This window comes from Pelmatolapia mariae, linkage group LG17 (assembly GCF_036321145.2).
Source record: "Pelmatolapia mariae isolate MD_Pm_ZW linkage group LG17, Pm_UMD_F_2, whole genome shotgun sequence".
Classification (NCBI taxonomy): Eukaryota; Metazoa; Chordata; class Actinopteri; order Cichliformes; family Cichlidae; genus Pelmatolapia; species Pelmatolapia mariae.
Window position 1 is genome coordinate 15,388,409 of NC_086242.1, and position 11,894 is coordinate 15,400,302.

The following is an 11,894-nucleotide window of genomic DNA, read 5'->3' on the forward strand; positions in this document are numbered from 1 at the left end:
AGAACAAATCATCGAGGGAATGAGGCAACTGGGTTGGTTCTGTTGTGCTGACTTAAAAAAATGACTTGTTTAGGGGGGAAACAAGGCATGTGCCTGCTTTTTAGTTTGTTGTGGATTTCTGTCGCAAACATTATTTTGCATGTGCTTGAAGAAAATCCATGTCACAAAATATTTCCAGTGAAGTAAAAATAATGCATCTTAAACCTTATTTCAGAGATAGTAAATCTGTGCATATACACAGAAAAACTTGCATATGAATGTAGCCATTGTCCAATTCAATAAGGCGAGCATACGCTATACTCATACCAGAACAAGTGATGGAAGCAAACAAGCATAATCCTTTCATAAAATCGGATTACTGCTTTGTGTTAATGCCAATCTCTGTATAAAGAATTTTTCTTAGACCTTGGCTCTCCTTGAAGAGACTCTGTCTTTGTTCGTATTGATGGCCATTGATTACCTTTCAACATGTTCCAGCGGGGAAATAATAAAACATTCAACAGGGTGTGCAAGGTCAGACTTGGAAACGGCTAAAAACAGGCGGAGGAAGGCAGAGAAAGGCCAGCTGACAGAGGAGCTGTCAAACATCTCACGGGCTGTCAGCCTCAAGCTGGAGCTCACCACATTCCCGAATACCCCTGAAGAAAATGTCACTCTGGCAATTTCATAGAGATCTAATGACACGCGTGTGGGTTTGTGTGAGAATGCATACATACACCCTTAAGAAATATGCCACACATATGCTGGTATTCATATATGCACCACTGACCTATAGCTATTTGTACCGTATCTCTCTATGTGCTGACAGGATCATGCTTTGGCCTGTCATGAATTCCTCGCAACAACAGAGCATCACTGATTTTTCTTCATTATGTTTACTCCTCAAAAATGAAGACGCTAACGTGCAGGTGAAATGTGAAGCAGAGGCAGGAAAGCAGAGGCATGTTGGCGCGATGTCGCAGTCAAATACATCCTGTTCTGCTTCTGGCTACTTGTCAGTGTTGCCCTTTGACCCTTTGATCTTTTGTTGACCCCAAGAGAAAATGCATGCCGTTATTCAGTCCGTGTCTGGTGTCTGTGCTGCTGAATGATCATGATGCTCACTTAACAGGTAAAAATCTTATAAAAGGTTTATCAAGAGTGGTTAAATCTCAGGCGAAAAAAGTTCATGTTTAAAACATCACATGAGAGGTTAATGTACAGTAATATCATCTGGGACAAGCAAGAAAAAGCCTTGGTTTTGAGGTATAGCTAAAAAGCTTGGAGACTGTGTCTCATAGCTGCATGCGGTTCAGAAAGCTGGAAAAGCACATAGCTTTAACAATGACTCATTGAAAAGTTTGCCACTTAAATGCAATCAAGTCAAAGAATGCACAATCAGGCACTTAACATTAGCACACACTCACTCACTCTGTTAGGTTTACTGACATGCACACGCTCACTCACACCATGTAAACACCCTCAACAGACAGCATGAACAGCACTATATCTGTATGAAAAAATGGGGGGTGAGGGGATGCAATAATGACTCATGAAAGGGACTGTATCCGCTCGTCGACGCCTGCTTCCTGATCTCCGTGCCTGGTTCTGGTTCAGGCTGTGGCACATGTGGCTCATACCAGTGCGACTTAACTGCAGACATCATTTTAATCAATCTCCCCTTTGTCTCAGCCAGGCTCTCAAACATGTGTTTGCCAAAATCTACATTTAACACAAAAGCATATGGCCCATTCACTTTCAAATAAACATTGCTTCATGTCTTGACATTCCAAACGTATAGATTTGTAAGTTAATACTGTATTGAATATGGAAGTTTTCCAGAACAGCGGGAGACTGTTGATGAGGGTAAATGATCCCGATCGTAAACACAGACCGCTGCCCCATCTGCCTACCAGGAAGATAAATGAGCCAGAATGATATTTGGCACCAGTTAGGCCAACCTCTGATACAGTAGCAGAACCAGTATGCGGCACATTAGTGAATAGTAGCTTATTTTAAATAACACACCTTACAGTTTCAAAGTTTGTACAGCATAATAATGTCTCCCACAAGTATGCAGAAACCTATTTACAGTGCACCACCCAATATTTAAACCACGTTTTGAATCACAGGAGTATTTTAGTGTAGTAGTAGTATTTTGTGAGATACCCACAGCAAAACTATGTTCATTTTGTAGGCTCAACCACGCAGCAGCCTCAGGGGTTGAAAAATTAAGCGGACATTGATGTGCCAAAAACAGTTGCTCTAGTGGCCACTTGAGGCTGACTCCAAAAGTGTGTCATTCCCAGTAGACATCCATGCTAACGAGCCCAGATTTACAGCAGAAATTAACATGTTTTTAGGCTGGTACAGAACATCTCTGTAGCTTTATAGGCAATTTCCTCCAAAAAACCATGTCTGGTGTCTGTGCTGATGAATGATCATGAAGCTCACTTAATGTATGGGGGATTAAAAATGTATTAAAGCTTAAAGATATGGCTAATGTTTGATCTTGCTCAGCATTCAGTTTTAGTAAATGAATGGATTTTAATTATAGGGTGGGTGTACCTCAGGAGGTAGATCACTGGCTTCGTGCCAAATATCCTTGAACAAGGTACTAACTCCAATTCCAAATTGCTCTCTGATGAATGTATCTGAATGTTAGACAGAAAGCACTTAAGCATAAAAAAGTGCTTGAATGAATATAGGTTGAGAATAGGTTGTTTGAGTGCTCTGGTAGAGTAGAAAAGCACTTTATATAAACTAGTCTATTTACCATAACTAGGCAGTTTTCACTTCTCACTGTCCAGGTTTAATGTGGTGAAGGTGCATATTTAACTTTGTGGCTTGTTGAAAGGGCACTTTTACCTCTCAGTACTGTAGCTGCGGCCTCAAGGCACCGAGGCTTGGCTTCTTGAAAAGGTCTAAGAACTTAATGTCAAGGATTGGAAACGAAAATCAATTTTAACTTTGTTCTGATGAGACCAAATCTATAGTAACAACACTGCAGACATTGATCTGAAAGTTGGAGGATTTCTTTGTCTGAGAGCAAATTAAGTTTCTCGTCGAAATCTGTAGTCTCTCAGCATTTCAGCCTGATTCTGAAACAGCACATGCATCAAACATAGCATAAAGCAGGCCAAAATAAATGTTGAGAGAACAATAGATACTTAAAGCAATTGAAGGGGAGTATAGCAATTATCTTTTATCACACTTGGTATCCCTAAATAGTTTTGCTGTAAGCAAAGGAGGCCTCTGTTTATTATCCGCGGCACAGAATAGAAAAGCACCACTTGAGAGTTTATTATTTGGGTTAGCTGCATTTTTCACTGTTTATTATGCGTTTTTAATTGCGGTCTGGCTGCATTCGCTTGAAGAGTGCAAGAGCAAAAGGAGAACGGGAGAGAGGAATGTTGGAGACAGCAACTTCTCTGCAGGACGTGAGGCTACACCGGGACTCCCACGAACCTGCCTTACCCCCGGATTGGATTTCAGCAGTGACACGAGGAGGAAAAGGGAAAGGGATATTCAAGTGTTGTGAAATGATCTATGTGCAGTTTAGCCACTGGTTTATTTTTTTTGTTTAGTTTGCTCCAGCTCACAGTAATTAACTGGTCCTCACATCTGGAAGCAGAAGAATCCAGACTGAATGACTGACCTTTTAAACACCCAGCAGGTGCCAAACCACCTGTGCTGTCCTCCCCGCTGGGACACCAGTCTCCTATACATCTTCCATGACTCTTCATTTATCTTTCTGGCTGCTTTGGATTGAGCACATACTGCCTGACTTGTTCCTCCCCTGTGTTTTTGTAAAAAATGAGCCTCCACCTTGCTCTCTGTAAGACTCTCCTTGCATCTGGTGTTCAGCCATGCCAAACTTTTTTCCAGCAACCAAGAGTTCAAAATGCTTTTTGAGTCAAAAACAAAGCTGTTTACTTTTGACTTGGTGTTACTGTTACTTGACTTACTCTTACTGACACTCTGAGATGACTGCTTTTGACCAAAACCTTCCATGTTGTTATTCTTTGGGACGAAATCCTATTTTTAATGTATTACTGGCAAACACCTTGGACCTCTGCACTCCCAGTGAACCTATATTAAGTGCATTGTCTCAGACAGGGCTGCTCTTTGTAAAGTCAGTGTCATAACTGTTCAAGCACTTGAGTACTGCAGAGAATGTCCCCCAATTCCAGGCATATTTGTAAAGAGCAGCGATAAAAAGAGACTAAAGGTAAAAGTAGGACGCTGGACACTTTTTAGCACAGCTTTTTCACATATTGTTGGGAGACTGCGACTGATCTACTCTGGTTCATATACACTACCATAAATGACACATAGGGCATACTTGTGCCAGTGTAAGCAGGAAACAGATGGTTGCTTGCTAATAGAAAATACTACAGAGTAAGGATGGCAAAAGCAAAAAGAGTTTTTTGCTTGGAACTAGGTAACACAAGAATATAAGGCAGTTATAGCAGGGGAAAACATAGCTTGGATGCTGTTACAGACAAAATATGGCAGCATATTAGAGGAGTACCCACAGAAAAACGGTAAAAAAAAAAAATGCTATGTGAGCCCAGCTTTAATGACCCTTCAGGACTTGATTAGGCCATGAACACAGGTGTCCAATTGCAGCACATGCAAATACACACATTTACATCATTATACAGATAAGCACTCATCAAAGATAAAGTCCTGAGCTGGTTGAGGAATTAATGTGCTTCAGATAGTGCGCTTGAAACTCTCCATTTATGGTCCTCCCTGTAGTGAAAAACTCTTTCACTAAGCAAAACAAATCTAATCTAATCCACACTTTGAAAGAGATTCAGTCATTCAAGGCTGACTGATTTTCAGCATGGCCACCTAAGACCTTTTTAGGTGGCTGTTTGGAAACAATAATGAGAAAAGAGTTGAATAAATAATGTGACCAAAGATACGAACGATAGCGATGTTAGCTTTTTTGCTGTCATTAGTTTGGGCTTTTTTTCTTAAAGATGGCTGTCACATTTAACAGCTCAGAGGTTGCAGAGCAGAGACAGTCTGGACCTGGACCACAGACTGGTTCATTTATTTGGAATGAAGCAGTAAGCAATAGGAAAAAAAAAACATGAAACCATAAAAGGGAAAGAAAAAGAGAAGAAGAAATGAGAATGAAAGAGGAGGAAATTGAACTTTGAAGAGTGTGTTTCTGGGCCAAAACTAAGAAAAATCTAGAAAAAGGGAACAAAATAAAACTACACCTGCTTTAGACTTATACTGCGAGGCTTCAGTCACTATCTGAGTGCAGAAACCTTGCTGATGGACAGCCTCAGCTGCTCTGTGCTGCCTAATCCACATCGAGAGGTACTGAAAGGTGATCAAACGTATCCTGCACACTATCCCTCTATTGCAAAAAGGTTACGGCACCACTCATAGCTCAGGGGTATGAGTGATCCACTATCCCTTCCATGGATACACGCAACCATGCAGACAGACACACGCACAAAAATCAAACCTCCCCATCCAACCAAAAGGGAGTTCAAGAATCCCCAAAATAATCTGTGTCCAGAGAAATAAATGAATAAAACAGGAGAATCAAAACCAGAGGCAGCAACAATACCCACATGCCCACAGCGCAGAGTGGTATGATTAAAGTTTAACTAGGAACAGATACAGGGTAGTTCTGACAGGCGGTGCCACCTCCTCCCTTTGGTAGACACACAGGAAAACAATGGATAGACAAGGACTGCCCACAGATGGAAATTTAAGGCCTGGGGCATATTGGATTATACAGAAGAAAAGGTTTCAAAACTCTGATCCATCAAACAAGACTAAACAACTAACTGAATCCTCTTGCATAGTTGCTAAAGATCCCAGGTGATTCTTATTCCACTCTGTTACAATGTAGCCCATAGCTGGACTTAATACAAATGGATAATTACCCATTTGTTTAGCATTAGTGCACTACAGACATGGCATCAGTTTAACTTCATTACACCAGAGGATAATCATTACAGTTAAGTTGATGAGTTGATTTTTTTTTCTTACCTTCAAAGGAGAGGAAGACTCTTGGCAGAGGCTGTGGGAGGCTGGAGACCCTGGTGCAGAGGAAAGAGAGAACCAGGAGGGAAAACGCCATGGCTGACACCAGAGGTGGCCTGGCCAACCCCTCTGGCCTGCCCATAACTGCACCACTCAGGAACCAAAGCCAGTCACCACTGCTGCTGGAGAGGTTTTGGAGAGAAAATAGTGAATTCTGAGAACATGTTTCTTCATACTTCATTGCTAAAATCAAAACTTAGTTAACAGCATTCATGTGCCACCACAGGTGTTGTTACAAAAATTGCTTATGTACCACAAAAATACCTAAAATATGTCCCATTTAAATATAGAGATAGCATTTTTACATGCTATTTGAAATAGGATCTACTAGGGCAGTCATAGTGCATATTCAAATATAATCATTAGACATAAAAAAACTTTTTCTTGTGGTAACTGGGGGCAGGTTTCTGAAGAACATAGCAATTAACCTTTGATTTAGCAAGTTAAAGGTTGGCAAGTTATCCACAAGGTCACATGCAATAAAGATTTACAAAACTATATGCACTTTTGGCTAACTTTGTGGAAGTGGAAACCACCATGCAAGGACCAGGAAAAGTCTTAAGAATTGATAAAAGAAGTATAACCAAAAAAAAATCCATAGAAAATATAAATCATTTGGCTTTTTTGCAGCACATGGAAAAATTGTTGCTAGAAGGTTACTAGAAAGTTAGTACTACTTAAGAAATTGACTGAAACCACTGGTGAACATGTTCATCAATACAGTAGCTGTGGATGACTGTTGCTCCAGTGGTAAAGCTAGTTGGTCAGTGGCTTGATCACTGATTCCTCCAGTCGGTGTGCTGAAGTATCCTTGGACAAGATACTGAACCTTAAGTTGCCCCTGATGCATTAATTTGAGTACAAGTGTGTTTGTGAATGTTAGAAAGCATTAATGAATGCATTGCATGATTATCTGTATGACTTTGGTGAATGTGAGTTAGAAGAAAAAAGAAGAAAGAGTACTCATCAGATTAGATGGGATTATAGGACACTTCGTAGGTACCAGCCCATTTACTTTTTTACCGTTTAGCAGTGTTACCAAAATGTTGCTGAAGGTTTTCTATTAGTGGCCAACATTAATTACAAACCTAATAGTCTTGTTTTAGCTCTGGTTTGGTATTCATTAACTCCTGACAGAAACATTTGGCTCATTAAACATCAAACATACAAGTAGCCGAGGACTTGAAATGATTTATAGCTTTATCTATCTGAGATTTGGTATGCATTATGGGTTTATGCACAACAGAGAGTTAGTTGATGGCTTATTTCAAGCAGTAAATTTTAAAATGGAACAGATTTGACGTACAGGTTATATAGCAGTGCAGCATCAAACTTTGTGACAACCAGTGAAGCCATTAAATTGAATTTAGTCAATTTAATGGCTCTTAATCTTCAGCTTAATGCAGTCCAATTACAGTGACTATATATGACATATGAAGACTGGTTAATTGATACCACCCAGTCATGGGATCAAGATTTGAAATGTGATTTTTTTTTTTTTAAATGATGACAACACCCTACAGAATACAGCACACTGCTAGTTTCAACAGCTAATTCATCAGTTTCACTGATCTAGAAATGCTGAGTTACAGAGAGAAGCACTGGACAAACAACACTGAATAAAGAAAGAGATAAAAAACAACAACATGCCAGTTAAATCCCATCACTTGCTTTATCCTCGCAAATGTACGGCTCTTAAATATGGATGAGTGAAATCTGCACAAAAGAGCTGCTGGAGAAACTCTGGCCACAGCCTCTTCTCATTCCTTTTCCATAACGGGACAAGAGCAGCTCAATTATTGATAGAGGCAGGTAGTGTACTGCCTGTGGGGCGCTAACTCCTGCAATGAAACACTCCGCTGCTGGAGAAGGGCCGGCCTGTTTTTAACCACTCATTTGGCCGCTCCACCACCTGTGCTGTACAAAACCACATCGCACTAGACATAAAACAAAAATGACCCTTTCACATGCAAAAACAAAATAAAAATTTCACAGACTAAATCTCTGATGTCATGCCTTATGGATGTGCAATAAAAAATTGATGGCCAAGAGATAAGAAAGCTGCAAGTTCGCTATGAAAATTTCAGTTTGGGGGTGTGGTGTACAAATAGGTTAAAATATGCGTGTGAGGTGGAGTGCAGCATGACTGATATACAGCTTAAGTGGAATTCTGGTGTTCAGGTGCATAAGGATAACATATGGAGGACTGCTGGGGGATGAGATGTCTTTGGCTGCACTTGAGAGAAATAAAACAGCACGGGGCATTACCAGACAGCCCCAGCCGCTGTAACTGCAGCCTTCTCCTGCTGCATCATCCACACAGCCTCACACATGCACGCACACCCTCCCCTTCAATCTCAGGCATTCACACAACTTGCCCTGCTCTGGCTTCTGTCCCCAAACGATCTGGTCCCCGAAAAAACTGGTCACCCTGTTTGTATATAAAGCCCGATGTGCTCCAATTCTGAAATATTGTACAGTGAGATTTCTGCCTTTGTCATAATACAATTACAGCAGTTTTGCAAGTCCTCCAAGTCTTAGAATATCGAGTATAAAATGAAACAGTTAATGCATCTTTGTGCTAAAAGCAGAACATTGGTAAAATTACTTAAGGCTAAAGACTCAAGACTTTGCGGCACCTTGTCTTTTTCATTTATAGCTTCTAGACTTCATCAGGTCAAATATAACTTGAATATTTTTCACAGTGTTCCAGCTTTAGGTAAGTTTTCCTTTAGGTATGACTTGAATGTTTGTAAGTATACAGATCTATGGTGCAAAAATATTTTGTACCAAACCTTGTCCATGTGCCATCTTTCATAAAATAAAGCATACTACAGTTGATATTTTAGAAAGCAAGATCCTTGAAAATAAAATTTAGAGACAACCCAAATTTTTTAAGTGAGAACTACATTTTCCCATATTTTTAGGTGGACTGACCTTTTGAGCTGCCGAGCTTCCACACCTACCACTCCCTGCTCCCTTCAGAGAGTTGGTGATCTCCCCACGGAGAGGCTCTGGTATGGAAATGTTGGTCTCACAGCTGCTAAACTCATCCTCAAGGGAGTCTCATGTGCATACTGTGATATCCCCATGAGTTTGTGTTCCGACACTTTGCTATGCCACACTAAATACATGAATGAGCTCACTCTCCCTCACACTCGTGGAGCACTGTAACGCTCCCCTCGATGAAAGGGTTTCCCAGTAAAGGATGTTTTCCTATTTGTTGCCATGAACAAAAATAATAAATTCTCCAATTAATTTCTCTGAGCTCTTCAGCCCAGAAATTCCAGGGCATCAGTGTGCCAGGAAATCTCTTTAACACCAATTAAATGTCTTCTCACAAAGCAGGTCAGTGAAGTGAGCGAATAGTTATATTTCCAGTGAGGTGTAACGATAATTGTGTTTATTGTGCTCATTGCTTGGCTGGCAGCCTAATGAATTTTCCATCTTGCCATTTTGGAGGCTCAAAAACTAATATTGATGAAAGTGGAAAACTGCATGGATTATCGCTCCCATCTGCTCCTATTAATGCTTTAAACACATGAACCCAAATCAGCTATGAGACGAGTGGGAACGAGTCCTCCCGGTTGGATTCAATTTGGCATTTTGATCAATACAGGAAGAATTAAAATCACAGTGATAAACAAGTTTTGTCCTAGCAGGACGGTGTGCGTTCATACCACACCCTGTCATTCGGTTGTCAGCAGCTCTATTACAGCCACACATTCCCCTGCACACATGACCAGCAGGCACAGCTAAAAGTGTATATTTCAACTCTTAAACTTCACACAAGCACATTGACTAAGATTAATCTTCTGATTTCAAACCCTGTGACTGATCACAGCTTCTTTTTTTTTTAAAAAAGCTCTAAATAAAGAATCTATATAGTTATAGACAGATGCTGGTGGAGACTTAAACCAAAGATTTAAGCCTTTTTAGATGAACGAAGAAATAAAAAATGTTCATAAAGTCATGTTTTCCATTTTACTGGCTGCAGCGTAATAACCAGTCACAGTGTATTTAAAAGGAATTGTTCACCAAGCACATGAGTGGAAAATAAAGCATGACACAGAAGTCTGATGTAATACCACACATGATTTCGGAGAAGCACCAAGTCATCTGGCAGACTCTTCCACAGTCAGATTGAGTTTACTTGCAGCTCTTTATTTTATTATTTTTTTTTTTACCAATTCTCACTGGTGGGACTCTGCACCTGTTAGCCTGCTGCCTACCAACTCCTCTCTGCATCCACTGCGAGATCCACTCCACTGCATAAAAAGTACAGTGTGGTACAGGCAGTACAGGCAGGTAAACCTTCTACCTTTAGAGAAAGGAACACATCAGACCTTTGCCAGTGACTCACCTCTCAGGAGCTTCCTCCGATGCTGGTCCAAGTTTAGGAAGGCAGGATCGTATTTCTCGCCTGTTTCTAGTATCCTGTAATAATACCAAAGAAGAAAAATGCTGCTATGCCATCTAAGTGCTCAGAGAGCAGACTTGACTGAGAGAGCACAGGAGAGAGGAGAGGAGAGGAGAGAGGGAGGAGAACGAAAAGACAGAGAGAGCGGGTGTCCTATTACACACTCTTCACTGAAGTCCCCCCTCCTCCTCCTCCTCTTCCTCCTCCCCACCCCTCCTTTCCACGATCGTCCTCCCTCTCTCCGTTAACTAGACAGCAAACAGATCACATGCACAGCTTAAAACATCAGAGAGGCAGAGGACGTTTACCTCACCACAGTAAGAGGGTGAAGCCCGAAAAGGTCAGGCATGCTTTTAATCTGTGGGTGATCCACTAGTTAGATTGCCTCCAGTGATACCAATGAAATCAGATGTTTTCTGCTCATTTCCACTTTTATGGGCCTTTTTTGTTTTCCACTGGGAAACAAACTATTTTAATTACTGGGCACTTGAAACTTTGCAAATCAAATAATTATTTGATAAGGAGCATTTTCTCTCTGAAGATGGTTCAAATATGAACTACAGTCATGCTCACCACTATGCATGACATCACTAAAGTCAGGTGATGTCTGTGTAGTCAGCTGTTATGTTAAATATGACCCAAATTGCCCAATACGTATTGCAATAGTAGTGATGATCGCTTTTAGCACTTGCCTGAAAGTGATGGGAACATATTGAGTTTGCAGATCATGAACAAAATTATGATCATGAACGAAAGAAACTGTGGGATTTTTAGAAAGATCTCAACATCAATAAAGATTTCACTTTGTTTTTACTAAATTTAAGGGGTTTTCATCTAAAATCTGGACATCAGGGGATCACCTATAAACCAATATAAGTGCCATGCTTCAGAAGAGCATTGCCACCCTCAGAGCAAACCCACTATTTTAGATGAAAAAGAAAGAATATTACTTTGTTTTTTTCCATCAAAGTCTTTAAAAAGACAAAGAGCAGTATAAAAGTGATATTTTTCTCTTACCCTTATAATTTATCCGGTACACAAATATTATTCACAACAGGCATGAAAACAGAACCACTCTAAAGTGTGCAGATGACTCTTGTTATTGTTAGTCCAGCTCCAGGATAATGAGACCAGCCATGGTCTGTCATTGATTACTGTGTTAAATATCACGATCTTCAGTTAAACATATATGACAAGAGATATGATCACTGATTCTTAGAAAATATAGTCATACACAAGATTAAATCATTAATGGAAAGATGTTAGGGGAATGTTCTCACATTTATAAATCTCTTAACTCCAAATTGAACTGAACAAACGGTGCAGCTGTGCATAAAAAAAGGCACCAATGTCTGTCGAGTTTGAGGAAACTTTCCAAAATCAACATTGATAATTTTATTTTAAGTCACCTTTATTG

General features: G+C 40.3%; 1 protein-coding gene across 5 annotated transcripts in view; it reads right to left on the reverse strand.

Moving 5' to 3' along the window:
- The window catches only part of sema3c (sema domain, immunoglobulin domain (Ig), short basic domain, secreted, (semaphorin) 3C), a 44,912-nt gene extending 34,310 nt beyond the window's left edge, over nt 1-10,602 (reverse strand). For 2 of the 5 annotated variants that reach the window (XM_063500451.1, XM_063500455.1), the window contains exons 1-2: nt 10,421-10,602; nt 6,004-6,179 (exon numbers count right to left, since the gene is read on the reverse strand). In XM_063500451.1, coding sequence (XP_063356521.1) covers nt 6,004-6,139 — 136 coding nt within the window. In that variant the 5' untranslated portion in view covers nt 6,140-6,179; nt 10,421-10,602. Of the gene's footprint in view, nt 1-6,003; nt 6,180-8,994; nt 9,187-10,420 lie in introns of those variants that run through there. The other 3 variants (XM_063500452.1, XM_063500454.1, XM_063500453.1) reach the window with 3 other exon arrangements.
- Nucleotides 10,603-11,894: the final 1,292 nt, after the last annotated feature.